General features: G+C 36.1%; 1 protein-coding gene across 3 annotated transcripts; it reads right to left on the reverse strand.

Annotated features, from left to right (window-relative positions):
* On the reverse strand, positions 2,183–14,190 carry LOC105166886 (stromal processing peptidase, chloroplastic). 3 transcript variants are annotated; one of them, XM_011086398.2, is made up of 17 exons: positions 14,005–14,190; positions 13,148–13,282; positions 12,719–12,943; positions 12,262–12,465; positions 11,799–11,969; positions 10,963–11,112; positions 10,424–10,561; positions 9,609–9,836; positions 9,334–9,486; positions 9,030–9,153; positions 6,967–7,099; positions 5,397–5,517; positions 5,224–5,304; positions 3,829–3,930; positions 3,496–3,646; positions 3,264–3,395; positions 2,183–2,501 (listed from the first exon to the last, which is right to left on the reverse strand). In XM_011086398.2, the coding sequence occupies exons 1-16, from the start codon at positions 14,173–14,175 to the stop codon at positions 3,304–3,306; spliced, it is 2,379 nt and encodes a 792-aa protein (XP_011084700.1). In that variant the 5' UTR covers positions 14,176–14,190; the 3' UTR covers positions 2,183–2,501; positions 3,264–3,303. The 3 variants fall into 3 exon arrangements, with proteins under 3 accessions (XP_011084700.1, XP_020552680.1, XP_020552679.1); XM_020697021.1 differs by having other exon boundaries at positions 2,183–2,498; positions 6,967–7,132; XM_020697020.1 differs by having other exon boundaries at positions 6,967–7,132.

Here is a 14,505-nt window from a genome sequence, read left to right on the forward strand (position 1 = left end):
TGATAGGTTCAAACTTCAAAGAGATATCTCTTTCATTATTAAAATAAAATAAATAGATCATAATAATAATAATAATGATAATAAATAATACCATATAATAATCCTTAATTAATTTGTACGTTTCAATCACGTCAATAACGTGCTTACATCTACTGATTAGACTAATTAACCCCATGCCCTTAATTTAATTAATCCGACCCCACTGGTCACTATCATACCTAATACTTCATGAAAATAAATAATTCAAATATCCAATGATATATTTATTTTCTCTTGTTTCTTGGTGGAGTAAGGCACCTTTCATGTCATCATAATGTCCATTATTATTTTTTTTCATTGCTTTTAGGTCATTCAAAAAATAAAGTATTTACACTTATGTTGAAATTCCCAATAGTTAATTAGTATATTGATATTTTTTTTAAAGTTTTATTTAATTATACAAGTACTTATTATTTTTTTATAAAATTATAAGTACATCTATTAAAAGAGTGTCGGACATAACTTGCCACATGGGGTGTTCGGATAAGTTTGTACCGTTGAGAGGGGTCGATGTAAATGAAAATTACAACTTTAAATGATGTACTTATAATTTTATAAATGATAGAGCATATCATCTTTTCGCACTTAGACGTTATTTCGATTCGACAAAGTGTTCAGTTAGTGCTAAAACAAATTATTGAAAATTATTAATAAAAAAACTCGTTTGAGCTCGATCATTAAACTTAACAGACCAGGCTTGATTTTTCATTTGATAATTTTTTGAACTAAAAATCGATTTGATTAACGAAACAAGATAATAGTAACTTTAGAATGTTAAATTACTTGGATTTGGCTGGTAGTCAATTAAATTAAAATTCGTTTGAACTTGATTCAATTAAATTTTAAATATTAACTCGACTCGATTTATTTACACCTGACTGACCTTAATTATGCATATATAGGTTTGTTTTGAAGTTCCCAAGTTAGAGCAAAGTATGGCAACAACCACAAAGAATATATTATCCATAGAGTGGAGATTCCAAAAGTGAGCTGTCAAGCATTTGAATCTACATACATTCACCCTCTTTAATCAATTATTATGCACTTTTCAGTGTTGGGATGATGCCTACTTTACCAAACCTATTTTTTTAAAAAAATAAAATAAACTATGATGTAATGATATTTATCAATATTTTCTTCATCAAATTAATTTGACAAATAATACAAAAGAGATTTTTTAAAAAAAGGAAGGGGGCCTGTCATAATGTCGCTTGTCCAAATGAAATTTATTGAAACTTTAATCAAAGTTTTTCTATGTTTCTTTTTTATAAATTCTCAATATTAAATTAAATAAAAAAGAATTTAATGAGAATGACCACACCGATGCTCCTTGTAATGCTCCATGCCCCTAGTTAAGGTCCTATTTGGTTATATGAAATAATTTTATGATGCATTTTTCTGTGTTTGGTTGGACAAATTGACGAATGCGATGTTCTTACATGTTTAGTAATTTTTGTGTAATAATATTTGTCTGTGAAAAAGTTGGAGTTTTGATTCACAAAGATTTCAATCCAACTTACACTCATATCACTGTACCTGTTAGAACTGCCGAGCCTTCAATTTATCATGAGCCAAATGCAAACAGATAAATAAATTAACATATGCAGGATGGGTAGTGAATCATATCTGCAAAATCAACTCATTCAAACATCATCATGGATTGAACATCATCATAGCAAAGACTACTCTTATCCTCATCACTTTTCAAATCATGCATGAGGTGAGAAATTCTCTCACTTGTGCATTGATAAATTCAAAGACGAAAATTTCTAATAACAAATTATTTGCAAGCCCTCAAATGCTTAACTCTTAGGCTACCTTCAAGTAGAGATAATGTAATAAATGGAGCACTAACCCAACTTTGAGGGAAGTGAAAGAGAAAAGTATATGACAGGTGAGTTAGATTTCCACCATGTTTGGATGCTCTTTTTTTGGTCAAAGAGAAGCAAACTTTGGAGTCTTTTTATCAGTATTGTATATTGAACGTAAAGCGATGATAAGTTGATTTCAAGACTTACTAAAATGTGAACAGTAGCAGCGGCAGTGATAATAGTCCAATTCGTACACCACTTGGAAATTTGCAACACAACTTTTTCAAGCTGTTTGATATATAGTAAAGAAGCATATGTAATTGCGCAACATATTAACATCACAGAAAAAACTCACGATTTTATTCACTTTGTACCGTCATCAAGAATCAATCATCTATAGATGTTATTCATCCCATCCCTCTTGAATATACAAAAGGGTACAAAGTACAACAATTATGGAGTTGATCGCATCTAAGACTGCTTAGCTGCTATCCATGTAATGTTATATTCCGGCGTTTTCCTAAACAGGCTCGAGTTTCCTAAACAGGCTCCTGCCGAGCCGTTTCTTGGCCTCTGATTCCACAGTAAGTCTAGGAAGCGTTGTGCATGAGAAAGTTGGAGCAACCTTTCCAATGGAAGTATATCAACCTGCTTAACGAATTATGATGCCTTCCATGATGAAAAGATTTAACAATGTATAGAATAAATGGATATTGACAATCTTAAAGTTCACCTCATTGCTTGTTCAAGTAAAGAAAAATTTAATGTAATGAAGGTCTGAATAAATGGTTCACCTCATACTTGAGGATCAATGGTTCACATTCAACCCTATTGAAATAACGGGTAAGATTTTTTTTTATGATAACAATCAATGGTTCTTATTGCATATTATAGTAAATCTAAAAATTATCTTCCTATTTATTATAGATGGGAACAAAATGCAGGGATGAAGTCATGGGTGTGGCGGCAAGACAACAGCGACGATGATGGCACTACCGCGATGATAGGTTGTTTGGGAGAGGTGACTAGGGTTTAAGAATTGATTTGGGGATTCTTTTGGCAAAGAAGACGAGAAAAGAATAAAATTAAAAAGAAAAAAGAAAAATCAGATAAAATATAGATTTGAAAACATAAAATGGCAAAGGGTATTTTTGACACTTCAGAATTAAACTCTTAATAAATTTGCTGAAGGTAACAGTGTGCTGCTTATTTGAAATGCCAAGGGGGTTATTCGGTCTTTCTTTTGTTCAGGGGTTTTTCTTACCCATTACCAATTTCACAGGGAGGTAAAATTCCATTTAACCCCTTGTAATGATCACTATATTGTAATTCTCCATTCCAAGGTTGTCTTATTTTTAATTGCTCTTGGTTATACCGATATTAGGTATTCAAATTGGTATCTAAGAGATGTACCTTATGTATCAGCCTACGCAATTTGCTCGTATTACAAACTTCATGTTGTTGGCCGTGTCATTGTGGATGATCCCCTGCCCACTGGAATGACACTGTGGAGGCCGTCAACCAATTCTTCCTCCAAAATGGAAGCTGTAGAACAAATTAAGTATCATGACTTGGTTACCGAGTGTTGACTACTAGCGGAAGTATCCCACAGCTTTTAAGCTCATATTATGACATTAGACATCACCTGTGATGGCTTCCCCGGCCTGGGATCCAGCAACTCCGATGCAAGAGAACAGTGAATTTTCATCTATCTTCAACTGCTCATATGCAAGATATACATCTTCAATAGTAGCAGCTTCATAGAGTGAAGTCAGATCTTTGATGCAAGAAATATCCTGACAGCAAGTACAATAAACATACCGTCATTCTCACACATCGAGTTTTTTGCAAAAATCGAAGTTGTAAAGATGCTGAAAAATTTACTTCATTCCAAAGCTTGACTTGTCATGGATACAAATTATCTATCATATGATTGATGCATTCATAAAGTTAACAGTAAGACTATTTCAAATAATACCTTTCTTGGGACAGATGTTGCTTGCAAGTGAGCCATCAATCCCAGCCAATATGCATTTGATTTTATTTCAGCTTCGTGACGCATAAGCAGTGTTCGTCTTGCCTGTATATGCAGACAGAGAGTTTACTAATGACAGACCATATCAAGATTGCATCTAATGCATAAGCATCCAACGAATGCTCACCCGCCACAATAGAAATTAGACTGCACTGAGGTTTTCTCACCCACTCTCTACATTCTGAGTTTACGGGATTTACCACACTCTGAATTTATGGGATTTACCACATACTTTGGAGCTTTCTGTTTCTTTTTCACTTTTTCCTCACCTTTGGGTGTTTTTGGTAGGGGTAATTGTGAGGTGGGACAAGATGGCCGGCTTGCATGGAAATATAAGAACGAAGCAGTCTACCCAGTATCAATAAACATTTGGAATTCTAAAGTGACTGAAGCAACCAAAACTTGGAATGATTTACTCTATGTTTGCAAACTTAGTTGCAGAATCCTAATCACTCCAAATGCATATGAGAAAACATATGCACATGCGACAAGCCATGTGAAAGAAGGCACGTCCACAAGTTAGAGCAAAAAACCAGCTCCAGGACATGTTTCATCAATGGAGGATGGTATTTGTGCAAGTCATTAAGCAACAAACAGAATCAAACATCGTTTCTTACTCTTTATCAAACAATCAACCTGGTGTTAACCAGTTATTCCACTAAAGCATACATTTCTGTCTCTTTCACAGCTAAGGTCAAAGTTCACAAAGAAACCTTGTTATCAAATGAACAACCACTCGGCTTACCCCTACACTTGTCATATTTACAGTAGCAAGTCAAATTCAGGAAGAACCCTTGTTAGAACAAATAATTTCAAAACAAGGAGTAATGAAATGCCTTTGCAAAACTCAAGTTCAGTTAACAGCAGCATTAGGGGGGAAGGAAAAATTCTTGATAGCTTATAAAATGAAATATGATGAACTTGAAAATAAAGCACTTTTTACTGGCAATTATACGAAAAATATTAGCTTGGCTTTCAATTGCCAAAAGAAGAAATCATGCAAATGCATTAATTACAAAACCAGCATGCACACACAAGGCACACTGCATATTCCTTACTCTCGGAAATAGGGAATGGATGTTGACAACAACAATCATGGAAGTCAACATTCCAGCCCTAGATAACATTACACCAACTCTAGTAAAACCAAGGCTAATGTGTGAGATGCTGGAGCCTCCAAGTTTACCTCTCACATGCTATATTTTCTATTAAAGCACTAGGATGTTCCCAAACCTTTTGAAAATTAGTGGCAAATATTCTATTTCAACCAAATAGAAAGAGAGAGAAATTTTGAAGGTAACAATTACCACAGTACAATCATTTTGTGAAGAAACTCACCCTGTCCAACTCCCTTGAGGCAATTTTGTTGCTGAGCAGACCTCTAAGGACATTCTTGCAAGCATCGACAGCTTTATGTACCTGTACATGTATTGATTAGATTGACATAGTAAGACATCCATAAATAAACATGCAAATTATAATAGGTGATCATATCAAAAGAAAACACAGACCTTTCCAGGGGTTGATGTCACTGAGATTACATACCACCCAAGGTTCAATCGATCAAACAGGTTTAGTTCAAACGATACATCATATGTCAGTCCAAGAGAATCCCTGACTGTTGTAAAAAGTCTGTACAAAGACAAGAAAAAAAATTACCAAAAGAGTGAAAACAAATTCAACTAAGCATACATCTAATCAACACAAAAAAATGATACAAACCTGCATCCATCAGTATCCTAATAAGTCAAACACACCACAAGCCTTCTGAATTTGACTTCACGACACCCACATTAAAACTTATCTATGTATAATAGGGTTTCACAGTTCACATAGTCTATCACTTTCTTTTCAACTAAAAGGAGACTTATAGTGCTTGCCCCGATAGGACTGGACGCTGTACTAAATAGTTATAAGATATAAATCATGTTATGCACCATGCTCGACCCCCCTTTTAGGACAATGAATTCTGCTGAGAAGAAATGATGTGGCATGCCATCGCAAGTAGTGAGTTCATCAGACTCTAAACAACTCCAGTGTTGCACCAGGATTTATAGTACTTCTGTTGTTATTGTTGTTACTGGTGTTACTACTCTGTAAGGTAGGTGGGCTAGCAGTCCCATCTCCCCATCTGCCCAGCCCCCACAAATACACGCACACACGCACATATATATATATATATATACACGATTTGGCAAAAGAATATATCAACAACAGTCCATGTAGCTGCTGCAAGGGGCTGGTTGAGCTCAAATAACCAAAACACATTCATGCATATACATACATCACGTATAAACATTGATTAAAAAAGGAGATGGTTTTGCATATAAAATTGCAAGTATGTAATGGACTGCCAGCAGAACAGTACTGTGTGTCAATAAAAAAATAAAATCACATGTAGATTTGGAAGTAGCAATCACCATGACTTGAAAACTGGAAAACTCGCATAAAGTTTTAGATCATCCTATATAAATTCTCAAAGCAAAACAAGAGCATTGAAGAAAAAAGTGGATGACAAAGAAACAAAATCAAAAGCTTTCTACACACGCTATACAAAAGCAAAAACAGATGTTTAACCCTCTGGTAAAACCCTGTTTCGAAAAAGTTTCCTGCTCAACGCTGTTCAAAAGTTTACGGAATAATTTTCCATGGCTAGAATGATCCACATCATAATCGAGTCAGTTGATGGATAATATGGTGATGGATGGCCTATAAGATTAAAAAAGGGAGAAAGAAATTACACGGATAGAGAAAGGAACAAGAACTCTACCATCTCCATAAAGTTGAATAATTAGAAAGGGAAAATCAAGCATGGAAACTCTTCTGCTCCTTTCTAAGCCAACACATAAAACCGTACCAAATGCTATATAGGAAAAGCAATTCTGGATACAAGTAAAAGATAATCTACTGCCAAAATTTCCTACACTTGGAAACATGCATGGGTCAACAAGTACGTTGTCAATTTTGTATGGGTCAACAAGTGCAAGCAATTCTTGATACTCATACAACAAACTCACCATTGTGGAATAGTATAACTACAATAATAAATCACCGCATTCTAAACCCATATCCATAAACTACCTGGAATTTACGATCTCTTGCAACAGGCCCATTGTGATGGCAAAAAACAATGGGTGAGCGCGCAACTTGCCTTGCAGGTTCTTTTCAGTGATCTCTAAACCTCCAGGTTGTTCTTCAAAATTTTGATGTTCACCTGGACAACGATTCATCAATCCATCTTGAGATGCTAACAGATCATAATTAGAATTTCAGAAGCCTGCCGTAAACTTAGAAAAGGTCTCCATTAAAAGAAAAATAAAAAATCTAAACAGTAAACACAAGTTTTTAGGGCACAGTACTAGCAGCGTGAGCACCAATACCAAGCAGCAGAAGAGCCATTGTTGTATATATTCATCAAGTAACAGCATCAGATGTAGAAAAAACACTATCATTCATTGATGTAGCTTAAAAGGTTCCTTGTGAGGGTCAACCCATCTAACTTAACCGTCTCATATGAGGACAGGATATCATTTGTGAGTTCCTGTAACATTGCACCAAGGTATACCTCATTCCAAATGCTTAGCATTGGTAACAATCAAAACCACTCTTCATCTTCTAATTAACAAAAGCATTATAACTCCGTTAAATTGCTACTTCATAAGCAGCCTCCTCAATTATATGTCAATACTGGATACAAGTCAAGTATATGCCTCCAATTTCTCAAGGGAAGTTGATAGGATATGTCAATATAATAATAACTGGAGTCATGTGGCATCTTCAGAATCAACACATGTATTGCCAATTTCATGACCTAAGAGAGCAGGATGCATCAAATGCAACAACATACAATAACAGCACCCGTATCACAAGACCAGAGCATCTAAGGACCAAATAAAGGCACAGGTTAAAGCTCCAAAATATGCTCAAGAGTACTAACTGCTATAAGGTAGAAAATTATCACTTTAGATGCTCCCTGTTGAACATCAACTTGAAACTTCATAGTTGAACAAAACTTACTAGAATGATATTGTGTCCCTGGAACCATAACAGGCCTTTACTGGGATGGAACAGCAGGATACCTAACTCCTCAGAATGTAAATGGCTTATCGAAGCTGACAAAAGAATGATCAATCAATTGCTGATAAGTCAGCTTTTAGAAGCTATCCCGTAGAGCTAGCAATGGATTCAACAGTTTTTGCCCATAAATATATAGATTTGCCACTTGGTAAAAGCAAACTTTTGAAGATGCAGTGACAGTTCTAATTTTCTGTTACACTGTACTTCTGAATGCTATTTCTTTGCTTTAACATTGGCCTGCTGCTCTTTCCATATCAGAGAAAAGAATAGGCAAACATCTTGTCATCCCCGTTGTTACTAACATTACGAAACATAAATCAATTGCTACTGCACAAGTTTTTTTAACTTCATTTCTGCAAAATAAACTGTGATTAGTTTTTTTCTGTTTCCTTTCTTCCTTCCCCCTCACCTATTTTCAACTCCCATATCTCCCACAGCCAGACACCAAACCTTTCCAGCACCAGCAACCTGGCAAGAATGACAAGCAACAATCTTTTCCTCTGGTGCTGAAACGCTTGCAACTTAGGCTGTCTCCAATAAGAGTATGTTTAAAGGAAAAACGATTGGGGTTTTTTAAATACTTTGTCTTTCCCAAGAAAAAGCAAAATCCAGGTTCGAAACAGCTCCAAATTTACTACGTAGTGGAAACATAAACCATATCACACAGTGGAGACTTAACCTACTTCACTTTTGACCTCCTAAGCTCCTAAGTTTTGCACTTTTAGAGTTTGAGATGGTGAACCTACAGATTCTAGACTAAGCCAGATATAGTGTAGAAAAGCAAGAATCATCAAGAAATCATTTTTCAAGGCTATTATTCTGTTTGCGCCTGTGCACATCTACATGTTGGATCATGAATGCTTTCAGCAGTTATAGAAGATAGCACCACCTTTATGCAGTCTATATTGCATAAATACATAAAATATTGATTTTTTCTTATAATTGTGTCAGCCAATATATGGCAACATTTACATAAATGTAAAAAAGAACAGCTCAAGGCATCATGTGCATAGCATTAGCACTAGGAGAGAGGTTTAAACAGAGTACTATATACTGCAACAACTTACTAAATGCAGGAACGTTGCTGACTGACTCAAGAAGGTTCTTCCCCTCAAAAGTAAATCCCCAACGGTTTGGTGCAGGCCCTGCAACGTAAGCACATGCACGCTCATCTGTGTCTTTCAGAAATACCTGTAAAGCAGCTAATGAATCACAAGCGCAAACGCAAACCATAACAAAGAAAATAAAACAACATCAAGAATAAACAAGTAGGAGCCAAGAGCTTACTGAACAGCAACTTAAGAATCAAAAGCAACATTCAAATTTCACTAGACAAAACTAGATCATTACAAAAAAAAGTTCAATTCTTACTTGTTGATGCTGTAAATCAGCAGTATATGGTCGAAATATGATTGGGCTGTACTTTTGTGCTCTCTCAGAACCTCTTCTTTCTCTAACTGTACCTAAGTACTCCAGAATACAAGACTCGATATCCTCTTCTGAGAAGTCTCCAACAATACTCACCTGTCAAAAGGACAAAAAATTAATATTTGGATGATAAGACCTTTCACATGGTGAGGTGTTAGATTCAAAAAGGTCTTAATAGCTCTTTAAACAAAGTAACGAAAAAGCCTGAAGATTCAAACCTCCATATTGTCACTAACGAATTGATTCATCACCGCATCTTTGACTTGTTCTAGTGTTAACTGTTGTAATGAGTTTGGTGTGGGCTCAACAAACCGTTCATCTCCATCCAGCATAGCAAGCATGAGTTTGTGGGCCGTGGACCGCTCTAAACTTTTTGGAATAGAACGGTAATAGGACAGGTATAACTGCTTTGCTCTATCAAATGCATCATCCAACCAAACACTATGCTGCAAAACCATCATATATAGACACTCATGAAAAGACCTAGAATGTTTCTGAAATGCACCCAAACCTTCTGTCACTTAATCCCAACTTCACCAGCCAGCAAAAATGGAGAAAAAATGGACTAGAAACAGTTACCGAGGAGTTATCAGCTTCTGCGAGAATACTATAGTTGTTTAACTAGAAAAACATGTAATGGACCTCAACTTATAGTAGCAAACTGTTATTCAAACTAAAAGACAAAGACCACCCATCTTGCACACACTATTAAAGGTACATAAATTAGGTTCAAGAAACCTGAGATTGACCAGAAGAAACCTTGAAGATTTGTCTTCCTCTAAGAAACTATACCCATTTCAGCAGAATCAGCTATGTTCTATCCCCAACACGGCCCAATCCATCCAACTCATAACCACGCCAGGGGGAAGGGGAGCGGGAAAAAGCAGCAGAAGATAATTACTCTGGGGAAAAGTGACTATAAGAATAAATAACTAGCAGCCACATTACTTCACAACTGACAGAAGGATGAACCAGGCCCATCATGTAGACACTTCAATTAAAGTTTACAAATGACAGAAGACTTCAGGATTACCTCAAGCACCATGTGAAGTAACTGGAAAGCAGCACGCATCCCCTCATCTCTTAAAGTAAAGCGGAACTCCATGCATATGAATTCTTCGGTTGACTCCAGGGAGCAATTTATAAGATGGTTCACACAGAACAGTTCCACCTGGAGAAAGATATTGTGCATTTTAGCTTTTCCAAAAAACCATGATGGCAAGGAAAAAATCTTTTTGCCGCATTTTACAGATTAAAGACATTTTAAGATCTTGCATGATAACATAGGTTAATGAGAAAAAGAAAAAGGCAGAAGATATGTTGGATAGAGAAAATAGAAAATCATACAAAGTATACACGGAACAATATTATCATTGGTTTTTTTTACCCCATCCGATTGACACAGAAAATAAAAGACACATAAACAACCAAAACCACCTGAAGTTAACGATAGCAAGAAGGATAACTACAGAAACACCCCCACCGAAATTCATCTCATTTTATGATAGAACCAACCTGCCATGCATGAAAAAAGAATAATGAAGTAGGAAACAAAAGTTTGTGCTTTGTCACCTGCTCACGCGAGAAGTTTCCCACACGTCCCCCTTCACTCAGAGTTCGAACACCTACAATAACAGCTCCCTTGGCTTCATCAGTTTCAGCTGCTCGTCCACCACCAACTATAAGGCGCATCACACCACTATTGGCTTCACTTTTGGATATCTATTAGCAGAATAACAAGAATGATATGTAACCATTCTTCAAGAAAACTACGGTAAAATATTGAGAATAATCCCATAAGTATCTATTTGCAAAACATCTAAGATCACAAAAGTAGCATAAGACTAGCATGATTACTATTGCCAAACACTTGTGAAATTCTCACCATCACGGCTTATGATTATGACTTTTGTCCAGAAATATTGAACAGGAACATTTTGAAGTAAAAGCATCCTGTTGTAAAATATGAAACTGCAATTTCAAAGTTAAAAATTTTAATGACACTGCTTCTTAGAACCTTTAGTTTCAGACTAACACTAAGCGCTTGCTTCATAGCTAGAACAGAAACCTAACTTTTCACAGCCAAAACACTGAAGTATGTATTAATTCTGGTGCAAACTATTCCATCAAAATAGACCTTGAGGTTTGAAGAGCCAAAAAGAGCAAGAATGCTGGAGAAAATAGTGATATGTGAGACCAGATGTTTCAAAAATCAAGTATATAGAGAAATTCTTCCAATAAAACTAAATTGGAAACAAGATCATGAACTGAGTTTCTGAAGCAACACTTAATTTTATTCCTAAAAAGGAAAAGACGGCAGTCAATTACAAACTCTGATAGAAGAATCAGAAAAACTTCCCAAACACAATGAATATTTTTAACTTATTGAGAATATAAAAATTATTTACCTTGTAATTTACAGGAATGCCATTTGAAAGACGCCGCTGCACAATTCCCGTATCCTCGTCATAAACCTTTGTCGTTTTCTTTTCTTGGTCAACAGGAATGAAGGATGGGTTTTGCTTCAACCTTAATTCTTGCAGCTGTTCTGAAGAGATCAACTCTTTTGGTATCTCAAGCTGCAGAAGCGAGAAAAAAGTTTTAAGTCAAATAGGAACTGGGCGAATGAAGAAACTTCCCCTTTGCCTTCTACTCCTACTCTTCTGTAAATGGGAATGACAAGAATTAACAGAAGCATCTTCCGAGCACAACTTTCTAAAGATGAAAACATAAAAATCTCTCTCCAACTGGAGGGCAATGGCCCCAGGCCCAAAGATGAAAACATAAAAATCTCTCTCCAACTGGAGGGCAATGGCCCCAGGCCCGCCTGATGCCCCTCTTACAACATATAAAAGCCTTCAAGGTAAATACCTCGGGTTCAGCCTCTATGGGTTCCTTCAAACCAGCTTCAATAGCATCCACAATCTCTTCTGGTTCTATCTTGAAGTCAGTTTCACCAATTCCATCGATGTGCACTTTCTTTGGCACACATGCAACAATTGCAGCTGGGTGCGGCGCAGATGGTTTCCCATAATCAGATATGAACTCCAATACCTCTGCGCCAATAGAGTTGACCTAAGACATATCAGAAAATACAACATCAGTATGCAAACTTCATCCTAGGAACATCTACAACTTTGCAAACTGTGAGTTTGCTGTTGATTACTTCCATATACATAATGAGGAAACCAATAAGTCTGAGAAGGTAACTGTTCATATTTCAAACAATTTTGACATATCATGATTTGTCTGCTACATGTGAAGGCAAAATACAAAAAGCTACCATTCAGGTAAACCAATGGGATTGGAAGGAAAAGGCAATAATTACCTCCTCAAGAGTAACTGTACCAGCAACAGCAACCAAACTATCATGTCCTTGCCTCTGATCCATCACAGTGTGACCGAGTGCATCACTTTCCATAATGAAATCTAAGTTATCCACTGAGGATACATTGTCAATCATAGCTGCTAATTGTTCACTATCTTTCAACAGGGCATCTAGATAACGGGCTAATTCACCATTAGTAACACCAAATTCTTTAAGCCTTCTAACCTGAAATGCAAAGCAAAAACATAAAGGATGACACGATAACTGGAAAACCTAACCAAAAACTAAACTGTTTCAAGAAAACAAAGAGAGAAAGGCAACAAATGGGATCCTATTATTCACATTGAATACAGTATCTGTAAGTGGCAACAAGGTAACATATATGATTGTAGAGAGAGCATAAGAAAGAAACTTAGAGAAACAACAAACCTCCAGCACAGCAACTTTGATTGCATTTTCCCAATTTTGAGGTTCTGCATTGACAGTAAGAGTGGTTACTGTACAACCTTCTCTTCCTGAATCACTGTGATCCAATTCCACCGACGTAAATGGGGGATTCGAACTCTGAAAATTCTTCAGATTAGCTTCAAATACAAATAATGAAAACGCAAACTAAAACACCAACTGCCTAGACAAAATTGATAATAGCCACACAGATAGACACCAAATCAATGTAACTCCAGGCCAACATTGTAAAATTAATATCTCATGGAACCACATACAAATTGGACTATGCAGTGAATATACTGTCAGAATCTTTCAGAGACTAAGGATGACAGTACTTTTGATGCTGAGCAATTGTGTTCATAGTGCCATGAGGAAGATAAAAAATCATTCCATGAATTAGGTTACCTTCAGCTTCATTTCCTCAAGAAAATTATTGACTGGTTGCCTTTTCAATAAGTTCATAGTTCCAGTGACCAGTCAACTCAGTCAATGCATTAGAAGAGGCACACCGAAGAAAACATATGATTAGTTATTTTTGGCACTGACAAGAAAAAAGATAATATTTGTTACTTTTCTGCAATATACTACACTACTTGCCTTTTTCTATAATTGTCGTTGACTATGCCTGGATTTGGATGAAAGAACGCATAAAGAGGAAACATTGTATGTCATGTCTCCTTTTCTTAAATAATTAAGAAAGAAAAAGGCGCCTCATGAATTTCACAAGCAACTTAAATTTTGACCTGAGGCAACATAAAAGCAAACCATAACATACTAGAGGCAGAAATCCCAAGACGGCTTTTTGCACAAGAACCAATTGAAAGGAAAAGTCAGTGCACCTGGTATCTTGTGTTAATTCGGAAATGCAAAGCAGAAAGAAAGATCCTCTTCATCAGCACATTCCGCAAGTCACCATATGTACGAACCTTGTTAACAGGGATCTGAGAGAAAACAGCAGTAGATTCATTATGGTAGAAATTATTGATAAAGAAAACTACCTTTTTATTCATCTAAAGGAAATGGAACATCAGCGAAGGACTCCAGGTACTCCTACTCCATGTTCTTAAAAACGTTGACTATAAGCATGCATAAGCCGTGGCAATCCATTACCATCTCTGTATGGGAGAACAGAGAAGATAGTGACTGCCTTCAGATATTAAAGCTTCCAAAACCAGCACCAAATAATCAACTGCTGGTCTTCAAGTGCACAGGCTAAGTAATACACGTAACCAAATAACTAAACACAATTCAATTTTGATTAAGATAGCTAACCTTTTTTTCCTGTTTTCTCTTTTTTCTTCTTTTGTACTTTTAATATCATCCTTGCCCATGTAGGCAAT

The sequence above is a fragment of the Sesamum indicum genome, linkage group LG1 (assembly GCF_000512975.1).
Source record: "Sesamum indicum cultivar Zhongzhi No. 13 linkage group LG1, S_indicum_v1.0, whole genome shotgun sequence".
Taxonomy (NCBI): Eukaryota; Viridiplantae; Streptophyta; class Magnoliopsida; order Lamiales; family Pedaliaceae; genus Sesamum; species Sesamum indicum.

What these genes read in the sequence shown, in the direction of transcription:
- LOC105166886 (XM_020697021.1), bottom strand. Translation starts at nt 14,175, where the DNA reads ATGAATAAAAAGGTAGTTTTCTTTATCAATAATTTCTACCATAATGAA. An exon ending in TCAAAGTTGCTGTGCTGGAG is followed by an intron (nt 12,944 to 13,147) that starts GTTTGTTGTTTC and finishes TTTGCATTTCAG; the next exon opens with GTTAGAAGGCTTAAAGAATT. An exon ending in CAACATCTGTCCCAAGAAAG is followed by an intron (nt 3,647 to 3,828) that starts GTATTATTTGAA and finishes ACTTGCTGTCAG; the next exon opens with GATATTTCTTGCATCAAAGA.